Source organism: Felis catus, chromosome D3 (genome assembly GCF_018350175.1).
Source record: "Felis catus isolate Fca126 chromosome D3, F.catus_Fca126_mat1.0, whole genome shotgun sequence".
Lineage (NCBI taxonomy): Eukaryota > Metazoa > Chordata > Mammalia > Carnivora > Felidae > Felis > Felis catus.
In genome coordinates this window covers 370488-384531 of record NC_058379.1, presented here as the reverse complement: position 1 = coordinate 384531, position 14044 = coordinate 370488, and the positions used below count along the sequence as shown (strand labels likewise).

Genomic DNA, 14044 nt, shown 5'->3' with positions numbered 1-14044 from the left:
ACTTTCCCCACATCACTTGAATTATGGATCAGCTTTATTTTTTTTGTTAATTCCTATCTACTTAATATAAACGTATGGATAAAATCTTTTTTATTTCCTCAGTTGGATTCTTAAACCAATTGTCTCTTCTTTTTTAATGTATTGATAGATTTGGGTTCCCAGTGTTTCAAATCGTAATCTTTTTTTTTTTTTTAATAATGTTTTTGTTTCTTTTTGAGACAGAGAGAGACAAAGAGCGTGAGCAGGGGAGGGGCAGAGAAAGAGGGAGACACAGGCTCTAGGCTCCGAGCTGTCAGCACAGAGCCCGATGCGGGCCTCGAACTCACTGACCGTGAGATCAAAACCTGAGCCTCAGTCAGACGCATAACCGAGTGAGCCACCTAAGCGCCGCCTAAATCGAGATCTTTTACGTTTTTCCCAAAAGCGTGTTCACGCAACTCGGTCTGGGCGCGCGGTCGCCCTCGCGTCTCTAGGCAACCAGCGCTCCTCAGACGGCCGGGCGCCTACGTGCCGCGGATCCTTCTGGGAAATGTAGTACAAAGGCCCCTTCCTTGAGTGAAGCTGACCGACCAAAAAAAAAAAAAGAAAAAAGAAAAAACAAAGGCGTCTTTCTCTCGCGCACGCGTACTCGCACTCGCACGGCCACCGACGCTTTCGGGTTGCGCCCCTTCTCTTTGTCCTTCGTCGCCAAGCGAGAGGCGAGTGTGGGCGTCTCCGCGCGCGCGCCCGCGTACCCGTGCGCGGCCCCGGGCCCCGCCGCAGCCCGGTCGGGATTTCGTGGGCCCGCTGGCTCAGCACGGAGGCCAGTGGGTCGTGGCCGGGGGCGCGTGCGGGCGGGGGGCGGGGCGTCGGTGAGTCTGGGGGGGCGCGGGGCGGGTCACGTGGTTCCCGGGCCTGCGCGTCCGAAGACTGAGGCCTGCGGTCGGTGCCGGGTTTTTGCGGGGTCCGGGCCGGCCGTTGGGGTTACGTGTGGCGGGGCTCGCGGGAAGGACTCGGCGGTCGTGTCTGGGCCGCAGGCTTGGAGGCCTGTGGGCGTCGGCGCGGGGCTCGGGGTTCGCAGGCAGCGCGGCGGGGCGCCGGGTGAGTGCAGGGGCGCGGGGCCGGGGCCGCCGCCGGCCCCGGGCCTCTGGGCTCTTACTTGGCGGGGGGGGGGGGGCTTTCCGCTGGGGTTGTGAGGGCCGTGCCTCCCCGCCTGAGTCCCCGGACGCGGGGGGCTGCGTGGGTGGTCCCGGCCTGAGCCCAGAGCTGGTCCTTGAGGCGTCGGGCGGCGAGGGGACTTCTTGCCTGTGCCCCTGTAGCCCGGCTTCATCCGCCCAGCCCCGCCTGGATCAGAATTGTTTGCAAAGGCTTCGCTGCTACAGAACAACCCTCCGGGCCAAACCCAAACCCCAGGCAGTTTCTGACCGACGATAAGTGGCCGCCGTGTCCGGGACAACAATGGCCCGGAGTTCTTAGGGCAGAATTTGGTCCACCCGCGCGATTTCTGGGCCTCACGTTTATCGGCTGAAAGTGAGGGGGTGAAAAGAAATGTTTTTCCCCTAGCTCTGATGCTTTTTGCTTTCATTAAAACATACTTCTGTTTATTTTAATCACTTACTTCTTGTTTCATCCGTGTAGCGGTGGACTGGAAGTGCTTGGCTTGCCGGCTGTGCTCTTGGATTAGGGACCTTAAGATTTTGAAAAATAATGTTTATACTTTTTTTCTGTTATGAATTTAGAACGTGTTCGCTGTAGTCAGTCTGGAGCATCTGGACCCACAGACTCAAGTGAAAATCTTCCATGATCTCATCGCCAGGAGATAGTGACTGTTAGCATTTTAGTACATTTCTTCTAGTCCGTACACGCGTGTCTACTTTTGGTACACGTTATTTATGTTTGCTTAAAAAAACAAATTGGGAGTATGCTGTTCGCAGCCATTTCAGTTTATCACAGATACGTTTCTTCAACGTGAGCTATTTTGTTCCAGGCCCGCAGTGTTTTCAGCGGGCCTCTGAGAACTTCTTTTGTTTTCCTCCTTACTCTGCCCTGGTGTCCTTATATCTGGACAGCGAGTGGACTGCATGGCACCTGTACTGGAAATCTGAACAGAGACTCTGGGGGCCTTTGTCCAGCTCTCCCTCCAGCGTTTTGGGGGGCGGGGGGCTGTGACTGCAGGTCTGAGGGGCACTGAGGGGACCAGCGGCCCAGATTTGCCACTTCCTAGGCGTGTCATCCACGTTGGGCAACTTGCTGAACCTCTCTGTGCCTTATCACTGTCTGTAATGGGTGCGGGATGCATTAAAAAAAAGGCACGATGATGTTTAAAACGTCTGTCACAAAGTAATTAAGTCAACACTTTTTATTATTCTCCATTTTCCCCCTGAATTTCCTTTAGAACTTGATGCTGAGTGGAACTGTGGGATGATGATGAAGGTTGCGCCTTCCTTCTGAAGATAAACCTGAGAGCTGTCACAGGGAGAGGTGCAGTGTGATGCGGGAAACTGCCCAGGTACACGACAAAACCGCTGAAGTTAAATCGGGCCAAATTGTACAGTGAAGGGCATAGGCTTCATTTGCTGAGAGGATGTGTGGTGCCAAATATGAAAGTTCAGAGAAGAACTTCTCCCTGAGGGGCCAACTTTCAAAACATTTGTTTAGAGTAAGGTTGGATCTCCCTTTTTTTTTTTTTTTTAAAAACCTTTTAAAAAAAAAATATTTGTTTATAGGGGCTCCTGGGTGGCTCAATTGGTTGAATGTCCAACTTCAGCTTAGGTCATGATCTCACGGCTCGTGGGTTCCCAGCCCTAGGTGGGGCTTTGTGCTGACATCTCACAGCCTGGCACCTGCTTTGGATTCTATGTCTCCCTCTCTCTCTGTCCCTCCCCGGCTCGCTCTCTCTCTCTCTCTCTCTCTCAAATGAGAGAGACAGAGCACAAATAGGGGAGGAGCAGAGAAGGAGAGAGGGAGACCGATTCTGAGGCAGGCTTCAGACTCTGAGCTGTCAGTACAGAGCCTGACATGGGGCTCAATCCCATGAACCCTGAGATCATGATCTGAGCCAAAGTTGGAGGCTTAACTGAGCCACCCACTTGCCCCTCCCTTTTTTTTTTTTTTTAAAGATTTTATTTTTAAGTAATCTCTACACCCAGTCTTGGGCTCAAACTCACAACCCAAGATCAAGAGTCACATGCTCCACCAACTAGGCCAGCCAGGCACCTAACTCTGCATTTTTCTTAATGATAAACTTAAATATCATCGGAAATGTTTGATTTTTTTATTTTTATATATTTATTTGTTTATTTATGTAAGTAGGCTTTATGCCCAGCATGGAGCCCAGCACAGGGCTTGAACTCACACCCAGAGAACAAGACGTGAGCTGAGATCAAGAGTTGGATGCTTAACCGACTGAGCAACCCAGGCGTCCCCATCAGAAATACTTTAAAACTACCACACTGATGGCTTGTCACACCCTGTTGAACTGAAATTCTCAACTCTGTTTTCTATAGTAAGTCTACATCATGTTGACTTAAGTTTTCCACTCTTGATAGGTTCTCACTGAAAGCAAGTAAACTTTCTTTGACAACAATTGTAAAGGAAATTTTAAAATCAAATTGTGAATTTGTGTTTAAAGAAATGATTTCAGTAAGAAACCTAGTTTCATTTGTCACAATGCCAGAAATTTTATTGTGTGAAATGAAGTGAAAGCATAATGTGAAGCAAGTGACACTTGTTGTAGGTATATTTTCTTGGTTTGTGGTGTGTGTGTTGATGTTTTTTTTTTTTTAGCCACACGGGGGTTTTTATATTTAAAAAAAATTTTTTTTTAATGTTTATTCATTTTTGAGAGAGAGAGAAACAGCGTGAGCGGGGGGGAGGGGGCAGAGAGAGATGAAGACACAGAATCTGAAGCAGGCTCCAGGCTCCCAGCTGTCAGCACAGATCCTGAGGCGGGGCTCAAACTCACAAACCGTGAGATCAGACCTGAGCCGAAGTCGGACGCGTAACTGACTGAGCCACCCAGGCCCCCTAAATTTTTTTAATGGTTAAATTTATTGACTTTTAAAAAAAATTTAAAACATTTTTAAAAAACGTTTATTTATTTTTTCTTGAAAGGGAACATTTTATTTGCGTTTTCTAGGAAAAAAATAGGATCAAGAAATACCTTCGAAAAGATTAATACATCCCCATGGAGACTAGAACAAAGAACTCTCAATTCAAGCTCTTTTATTTATGTAAGGATTGTCATTAAGAAAAAAGAAAGATGTACATATGTCATTATCTACTCATCTATCTATATAGCTAGGTACAGAGAGGATACATTTACACACATCCTCTCTGTACCTAGGTATGTATTGGTTATATAGATACGTGCGTGTATACACCCACACACACACACTACTGTGTGTATCGAGTACCGTTTTAAACACTTTGCAAATAATATCCGAGATGTATAGATTAAAATCACTAAGCCATAGTCATTTTATAGTAATTATAATCTGTGAGGTTTGAAATATGCAAATAATGGTAGAAAATTATTTATAAAAGAGGTTTAGTGTCATTTTGGTGCTTTTTTTTTTTTAACACATCTTTTTTTTTTTTTTTTTTAATTTGTATCTGAATTAGTTAGCATATAGTGCAACAGTGATTTCAGGAGTAGATTCCTTAATGCTCCTTATCCATTTAGCCCATCCCCTCTCCCACAACCCCTCTAGTAACCCTCTGTTTGTTCTCCATATTTAAGAGTCTCTTATGTTTTGTCCCCCTCCCTATTTTTATATTATTTTTGCTTCCCATATGTTAATCTGTTCTGTGTCTTAAAGTCCTCATATGAGTGAAGTCATATGATATTTGTCTTTCTCTGACTAATTTCGCTTAGCATAGTACCTTCCAGTTCCATCCACATAGTTGCAAATGGCAAGATTTCATTCTTTTTTTTTTTTTTTTCCAACGTTTATTTATTTTTGGGGCAGAGAGAGACAGAGCATGAACGGGGGAGGGGCAGAGAGAGAGGGAGACACAGAATCGGAAACAGGCTCCAGGCTCTGAGCCATCAGCCCAGAGCCCGACGTGGGGCTCGAACTCCCGGACCACGAGATCGTGACCTGGCTGAAGTCGGACGCCCAACCGACTGCACCACCCAGGCGCCCCAAGATTTCATTCTTTTTGATTGCCGAGTAATCCTCTATTGTCTATACATACCACATCTTCTTTATCCATCCATCGATATACATTTGGGCTCTTTCTGTACTTTAGCTATTATTGATAGTGCTGCTGTAAACATTGGGGTGCATGTGTCCCTTCGAAACAGCACACCTGTATCCCTTGGATAAATAAGCTAGTACTGCAATTGCTGGGTCATAGGGTAGTTCTATTTTTAATTTCTTGAGGAACCTCCATACTGTTTTCCAGAGTGGCTGCACCAGTTTGCATTCCCACCAGCAGTGCAAAAGAGATCCTCTTTCTCCGCATCCTTGCCAACATCGGTTGTTGCCTGAGTTGTTAATGTTAGCCATTCTGACAGGTGTAAGGTGGTATCTCATTGTGGTTTTGATTTGTATTTCCCTGATGATGAGTGACGTGGAGCATTTTTTCATGCGTCGGTTGGCCATCTGGATGTCTTCTTTGGAAAAGTGTCTATTCATGTCTTTTGCCCATTTCTTCACTAGATTATTTGTTTTTTTGGGTGTTGAGTTTGATAAGTTCTTTAAAGATTTTGGTTACTAATCCTTTATCTGATATGTCGTTTGCAAATATCTTTTCCATTCTGTTGGTTGCCTTTTAGTTTTGCTGATTATTTCCTTCGCTGTGCAGATGCTTTTTATTTTGATGAGGTCCCAGTAGTTCATTTTTGCTTTTGTTTCCCTTGCCTCTGGAGATGTGTTGAGTAAGAAGTTGTTGCGGCCAAGGTCAAAGAAATTTTTGCCTGATTTCTCCTTGAGGATTTTGATGGCTTCCTGTCTTACGTTTAGGTCTTTCATCCATTTTGAGTTTATTTTTGGGTATGGTGTAAGAAAGTGGACCAGGTTCATTCTTCTGCATGTCGCTGTCCAGTTTTCCCAACACCATTTGCTGAAGATGCTGTCTTTATTCCATTGGATATTCTTTCCTGCTTTGTCAAAGATGAGTTGGCCATACATTTGTGGGTCCATTTCCGGCTTCTCTATTCTGTTCCACTGATCTGAGTGTCTCCTCTTGTGCCAGTACCATACTGTCTTGATGATGACAGCGTTGTAATACAGCTTGAAGTCTGGGATTGTAATGCCTTCTGCTGTGGTTTTCTTGTTTCAAGATTGCTTTGGCTATTCGGGGTCTTTTCTGGTTCCATACAAATTTTAGGATTGTTTGTTCTAGCTCTGTGAAGAATGCTGGTGTTATTTTGATAGGAATTGCATTGAATATGTAGATTGCTTTGAGTAGTATTGACATTTAAACAATATTCTTCCTATCCAGGAGCATGGAATATTTTTCCATTTTTTTGTGTCTTCAATTTTTTTCATAAGCTTTCTGTAGTTTCCAGTGTGTAGATTTTTCATTATTCGTAGGTATTTTACGGTTTTTGGTGCAATTGTAAATAGGATCTATTCCTTGATTTCTCTTTCTGTTGCTTCGTTGTTGGTGTATAGGAATGGAACTAATTTCTGTGCATTATTTTTATATGCTGCCACTTTGCTGAAATTTTTTTTTAATGTTTATTTATTTTTAAGAGAGAGACCAAGTGTGAGTGGGGGAGGGGCAGAGAGAGAAGGAGACACAGAATCTGAAGCAGGCTCTAGGCTCTGAGCTGTCAGCACAGAGTCCAACGTGAGGCTCAAACTCATGGACTGCGAGATCATGACCTGAGCCGAAGTTGGATGCTCAACTGACAGAGCCACCCAGTTTCCCCCCTCCCCCCCTTTTTAAAAAATTTCTTTTTAACGTGAAGTGCCCAACTCTTGATCTCAGCTCAAGTCTGGATCTGAGGGTTGTGAGTTAAAGCCCCGTGTTGGGCTCCATGCTGGATGTTGTCGTAGACTCTTTTTTTTTTTTAATATGAAATTTATTGTCAAATTGGTTTCCATACAACACTCAGTGCTCATCCCAACAGGTGCCCTCCTCAGTACCCATCACCCACCCTCCCCTCCCTCCCACCCCCCATCAACCCTCAGATTGTTTTCAGTTTTTAAGAGTCTTTTATGGTTTGGCTCCCTCCCTCTCTAACTTTTTTCTTTCCCCTCCCCCATGGTTTTCTGTTAAGTTTCTCACGATCCACGTAAGAGTGAAAACATATGGTATCTGTCTTTCTCTGTATGACTTATTTCCCTTAGCATAACACTTTCCAGTGTCATCCACGTTGCTACAAAAGGCCATATTTCATTCTTTCTCATTGCCACGTAGTATTCCACGTAGACTCTTAAGTCTAAACTTCTTTCTTGGCCAGCAAGAAATCAGGTGCCGGATTAAAATGGGAGGGATGGCTAATGTTCGTGAAAAGACAAGAGCCCCGATTAAGGGTCCTTGCTCCGTTTTTATTAGGATCAGAAGGCTTACAAACATGGTGATGGACATGCACAAAGAGACAATGAAACTGTGGACATTAACTCACGGATGTGAGGGAAAGGGGTTCTTGAAGATATTCGGGTTTAGGGGTTTGGGTTGATAAAAAACAAAATGCTGGCGACAGGTGGATGGGCAGATGTTAATGGCAGACGTGAGGAGCTGTGTCTGTTTATCTTCGCTAGCCTAGGGGATAAGACGCTAGCCTAGGGGATAAGACGTAGCATGTAACCTCAGTGTTAACAAGGCACCTTTCTTTTGTTAATTAGCTCCCCTCTGGGCAGCTTCACCTGCAGTGCTCTAGCCCTATTTACCTAATTTGGTCCTTCCTTCCTATGAAAGCAGCTTTCTGCTATAGTACTGAATTGGGGGTGCTTTAGCCTTGAATACTTAATCTTGCTTACCTCATGTACCTTTGTATTGGGGGCCTTCCCCCACCCCCCGTTCTGGGGGCCTTTGCCCCCACCCTACTCTATTCTGGGGGCCATAGCCCCCCTTCTCTATCCTTAATTCGCCTAATCTTGTTTACCCAATCTTGGGTGTGAGCATCCTATGGTTTTGTAATTCTTTATGCCTTGTTAACCCATCAGTGCAGGCTCAGGGAGTTCCTAAGCTTATTCCCCACAGACATGAAGACTACTTGAATTCCTGGTTCCTAGCAAGAGGAGAAAAGATTTTAGGTGCAGTATGAATATACCAATAAAGTGCTTTATTCCTGTGTTCACAGATCCTGGTTACCCACAAATGAGCCTGCTCATGTGATAGAAGAAAGGAGCTCCTGGAGCCAGGAACTTGTCAGTGTGAAAGACCCAGCCACCGCCTTACAGTGGAGCTTTGGGACAGAAACGGAAGAGGCTCAGTGTGGAGCAGGTCTCAGATGTGCAACTCGTCTGGCGTAGGCAACAGAAAATGACCATGTTACAGGTTAGTTGATTGTTTCTTCTTCGTTATTTTCCAGGGGATTAGAAGAGGTATGTAAGTCTTCCAGTGAAAAAGAAAAGTGTAAGTAGTTCAGAAATCAGAGGAAGATAACCTTGGAGTTGAAGATCCAGGTTGGGACAAAACTGGAGCAGTTAGAATAACGTGGGCATCAGGGATGGCAGCTCCCTGCACAGTGGAAAATCCATGTGTAACTTTTGACTCCCCAAAACTTAAGTACTGGTAGCCTACTGTTGACCAGAAGCCTTACCGATAACAGGTGATTAACACGTACAGTATTTTGTATGTGTATGATATACTATATTGTATGATAAAGCTAGAGAAAAGAAAATGTTAAGAAAATCATAAGAGAACATACATTTATAGTATTATACTGTATTTATTGAAAAAATCTGCATATAAATGGACCTGCACAGTTCAAACCCGTGATGTCCAAAGATCAACTTTATTTAACTATAGGGCTTTCAGAAGGTCTTGGTAATGAGCCATAGTGTCCTGCATAATTAATGAATTTGAGGTACAAACTTGGTTCTCAAATTTTTAGCAGTTTTAATAAAGAAATTAGAACATTTCTACGAGTTGCACTATCCTAGAAAAACGTAAACTAATTCTTCATAGAGAGTAAATATTTTTCATTCTTTGATGAAGTTTTGAACAAATAATACCGTGTGAGTGATGTCCTCAGAGAAATATAGTAAATACATGGGTCTTAAGGTAATTTTTCATAGTTTTCTGGAGTGTGACCCAGGGAGAAAATGCCAGAACAGAACTTAGTAATCATAATTTCTCTCTTTAAATGTGGAGCAGAATTCACATACAGAAAAGTACATAAAATGTAAAAGTACAAAGTAATGAATTATTATCAACTGAACGAATACCCATGAACCCACCATTCAGGTCAAGGAACAGAACATTCCAGCCCAGGTGAGGCCTTCCATGTGCCTCTGCCAATCACAACTTCTCCCTCTTAACAGAGGGAACCAGGACCCTGACTTTGTAACCATTTCCTTGCTCTTGATGGTTTTACTCCAAAGTATCCGTCCCTAAACACTGTAGTTTCATGTTGTCTGCTGCAGTATGTACTAATTCGTGTTTGTTTCTTTCAACATGTTGTTTGTGAGATTCAGTGCAGTTGGAATCTTCTCTCCAGTTAAGGCAGCTTCTCAGTATCACCAAATCCAGTCGGTGGTCACATTTCTAGTTGTCTCGTAAAATTTACAAGTCACTTGCACTTTGTTTGCATCAGAATCCAGGAAAGTTCATACAGTGTAATTGGTTCATCTGTCTCTTAAGTCTTCTTAACCTATTGGCTCTTTTTTTTTCTAGCCCCATTCTTGATTGAAGAGGCCAGGGCATTTATTCTGTGGATCTCCCACTGTCTGGGTTTTGCTCCTTGCATCCCCACAGTGTGCCAACGTGTTCTGTGTTTCCTGTAAATAGGCAGATTTAGAGTTGTGCTGGCTAGTACCCAAGCCACTGGCCACACAACAATGTTTAAATTTAAAACCACTAAATCCAGCCCTTCAGTCACGCTAGCCACATTTCAGGTACTTAGTAGCCATGAATTAGCGCAGATAAAAGCATATCTTCATCATTACAGATTTGATTTGGAGGCTTGATCAGACTTAGGTGTGACTTTTTGGGTAAGAGTGTTTCAGAGGTGGTGGTATATGTTCCAGGAGGTGACTCCTGTCTGCTTGCCCGTTTTGTCACGTCAGCAGCTTTATGATTGTTGCCTTGATGGACTGTTTCATTAGGGGCCACAGAATGATACTCTGCTTCTAAGCACTTCTTTGTTTCTTAAATGAAGTTATTGCTCTATCACATGATAAAATATGTCAAGGATCAGCTTGTACACTTTCTGTCCCAGATCTGTAATTAGTCATTTCCACAGTATGTGGCATTTGAAATTTAAAATTTTTTTTTTTTCAACGTTTATTTATTTTTGGGACAGAGAGAGACAGAGCATGAACGGGGGAGGGGCAGAGAGAGAGGGAGACACAGAATCGGAAACAGGCTCCAGGCTCTGAGCCATCAGCCCAGAGCCTGACACGGGGCTCGAACTCACGGACCGTGAGATCGTGACCTGGTTGAAGTCGGACGCTTAACCGACTGCACCACCCAGGCGCCCCGGCATTTGAAATTTTATGGTATATAAAATTTTAAAAATTTTCTTGCCGAAATGTGGAAATATAGTAGATTTTTACATACTGACTTTGCATTCAGGAACTTCTTAAGCCTGTTTGTTTATTTTTAAAGTTTATTTATTTATTTTGAGAGAGAGAAAGAGAGACAGTACCAGTGGGCGAGAAACGGGTAGAAAGGGAGATAGAGAATCCCAAACAGGCTCTGTACCTGTCAGTACAGAGCCTGATGTGGGGCTTGAACTCACTAACTGTGAGATCATGACCTGAGCAGAGATCAGGAGTTGGACTCTTAATCCCTTGAGCCACTTAGGCTCCCTTAAACCTTTTTATTAATTCTGATAATTTTCTTTAGATTTTATTAGATTTTCTACGTTAACAAAAATATCAGCAATATTTTTTTTCTTAGTAAAAATAAGTTGTAAATTCCTAGTTTGCCAGGACTTTTTTTTTTTTAATTTAATTTTTTTTAATATTTATTTATTTTTGAGAGAGAGAGAAAGAGAGAGAGAGAGAGAGCATGAGTGGGGGAGGAGCAGGGAGAGGGGGAGATGCAGAATCTGAAACAGGCTCCAGTCTCTGAACTGTCAGCACAGAGCCCGATGTGGGTCTCAAACTCACAAACCATGAGATCATGACCTGAGCTGAAGCTGGATGCTCAACCGACTGAGCCACCCAGGTGCCCCAGGACTTTTTTTTTTTTTTTTTAAGTAAGCTATATACCGAATGTGGGTCCTGAAGTCAACGACCCTTTTAGATCAGGAGTCGGACAGTCCTCCTACTAAGCCAGCCAGGCGCCCCTGCTAAGACTTTTTGTAACAAATGTTGATTACTTTTCAATTTTTGGTATGTTTTACTCTTTTCTCGTCTGCTTGTTCTTTTTCATATTTTTGTATTCCTTCCTTATGAAATCCAGTCCTTCTATATGAAAATTTAAACGAGCATTTTAGCAATTTTGTTGTTTTTTTCTGTTGTTTGTAGTTCTTGTGTACATTCTTTTAATTTGCAAATATTCTTTATCTGCATCTATTGAAGTGATTACATATCTTTTCTTAATCTGTTAGTGAATATATATATTCCTTTTAATGTTAAATGCAACTTGAATTTTGAATTTCTCGGATAAACTCCAACTTAGTCCTTTTTTTTCTTTCCCCCCAGTGCAAAAAGGTGATTTTCTTAAAGCACAGGGATAGGACCCATGGGCAGGAAATGCTGCCTGCCCCAGGACTGTGAGGAGAGACTGATTATATACCCAGGAGTAACTCTGACTTAGCCTTAAATTTTTTTTTTTTAAGTTTATTTATTTATTTTGAGAGAGAGGGTGAGCAGGAGAGGGGTAGAGAGAATCCTAAGCAGGCTCCACCCTCACAAGTGTGAGATCACGATCTGAGCCAAAATGAGGAGCTGGACACTCAACCGACTGAGCCACCCAGGTGCCCCTCCAGCTCAGTCTTGCTATATTTTCTTCTTTACATATTGCTCAGTATAGTTGTCATTTAGGATTTTCACATCAATGTTCATGTGTAAACTGGCCTTTGCTTTTCCTTTCTTGCAATATCCTTACTGAGTTTTGTTATCAAGGTGATGCTTGTATCAAAGTGTAGGGTTGTGTTCTTGCTTCTGTGTTTGGTAATTGTTTAGTAAAACAGGAATTATTTCTTCATTAAATGTCTACAGAATTAACTGGTAAAGCTGTTTCTTTGTGAGAAGATTTTAACTCATAAAACCAATATTTTCCACGTGACTAATGCTTGATGTTATAAAATCTTTAATGGGAAAATTATCCACTGAAAGATCAAGATAAAACGTTAGATTTTAATGTAACAATATGAGAAGCTCATTAATTGATAAAGGTGGAGGTTGTACACTGCAGCTCATCTTTTTTTTAAAAATTTTTTTACATTTATTCATTTTTGAGAGACGAGAACATGAGTGGGGGAGGGGCAGAGAGACAGGGAGACACAGAATCCGAAGCAGGCTCCAGGCTCCCAGCTGTCAGCACAGAGCTCGACGCGGGGCTCGGACTCATGAACCGTGAGATCATGACCCGAGCCCGAGTCAGATGCTTAAGCCACTGAGCCACTCAGGCGCCCCTGTTGTAGCTCATTTTTAAGAGACTACAAGTTGATTAGTTTTGGTGTGGTGTCAAAGAATATCCACAGTTAACTAATTATCATCGTTTGTAGGATTTCTTAAATTTTCTTCATATGCGGTCATACTATGCACGACAGTGTTACATCTTCTTTCCAGTATTTGTACTTTTTCCTTGCATTTTATTGTACTGGCCAGGACCTCCTGGACAATGTGGGTTAGAAGTGTCATTGCCTCCCTGCTCTCGGCCGGCGTTGCTTTCTGTCTGGTGCATTCCAGCATTCGTTTCTGGCACCATCTGGAGTTAGTACAGACTACAGGTTAAGGACACCCAACAAGACTGCTCTCATTTCAGTTGCCAGCTGTAAGTCTCCCAAGCCACCTGTACTTGTGACCAACTGGCTACAAATTTGGGGGGTTCCCATGACCCCTTCATGTTTGCTGGAACAAGTCACAGAGCTTAGGGAAGTGTTATACTTGCAATTAGTGTTTTCTTATCAACAACACAAACTGGAACCAGCCAAATGAAGAGACACATAGGGTAGGGTCTGGGAGGATTGTGGATGCAGAAATTCCGTGCCCTTTCCCTGTGGAATCCGGGCACATCACGTTTCTGGCACGTTTTTGTGTTCACCACCTAGGAAGCTAACCTCACGTTCCAATGTCCAGAATTTTTATGGAGTTTTTATCACGTAGGTATGGTCATGTAGGTTGGTTGAATCAGTGGCTGTATGACTGAGCTCAGCCTTCTCCCCTTCCTGGAGGTTGTGCTGATACCACCTGACTCAAAGCCTCAACTGTTTAATCAGATGGTTGATCTTTCCAGCCAGTGCCCATCCGGAAGACTAGGAGCCCACCGTGAGTCACCTTTTTTGTGAGAAGCATAAACTCAGGAGGGGCCCCCATGAATAATAAAAGCATTTCTGTCACTGGGGAAAGAGCAAGGCTCTGTCCCAGGAATCTGACACAGGCCAGACAAATTATACAGCCGTTTGCTATTAGCTACCTGTGCTGTCTAAATTTAAATTGGTTAAAAATCAGGGCTCTTGGGTGCCTTAGTCAAGCGTCTGACTCCTGATTTTGGCTCAGGTCATAATCTCAGAGTGGTGAGATCGAGCCCTGTGTAGTTGGGTTCTGGGCTGGGCATGGAGACTGCTTAACATTCTCTCTCCCTCTGCTCCTACCCCCCTTGCACACACACTCTTGAGTGCTCTGTCTCTGAAAAAATAAAAAGCCGAGGGGTGCCTTGGTGGCTCAGTCGGTTAAGTGTTTGACTTTGGCTCAGGTCATGATCTCATCGTTCTTGAGTTCGAGCCCCATGTCGGGCTGTCTGCTGTCAGTACAGAGCCCTCTTCACT

General features: G+C 43.6%; 1 protein-coding gene across 9 annotated transcripts in view; it reads left to right on the top strand.

The window, feature by feature from the left end:
- The first annotated feature begins 833 nt into the window (after positions 1-833).
- The window catches only part of LOC101095441 (zinc finger protein 84), a 30121-nt gene continuing 16910 nt past the window's right edge, over positions 834-14044 (top strand). The window contains exons 1-5 of one of the 9 annotated variants that reach the window (XM_045042320.1): positions 942-1080; positions 1719-1807; positions 2375-2488; positions 3292-3484; positions 8240-8436. In XM_045042320.1, coding sequence (XP_044898255.1) covers positions 8422-8436 — 15 coding nt within the window. In that variant the 5' untranslated portion in view covers positions 942-1080; positions 1719-1807; positions 2375-2488; positions 3292-3484; positions 8240-8421. Of the gene's footprint in view, positions 852-941; positions 1081-1372; positions 2489-3288; positions 3485-8239; positions 8437-14044 lie in introns of those variants that run through there. The other 8 variants (XM_045042324.1, XM_019814386.3, XM_045042319.1 and 5 more) reach the window with 8 other exon arrangements.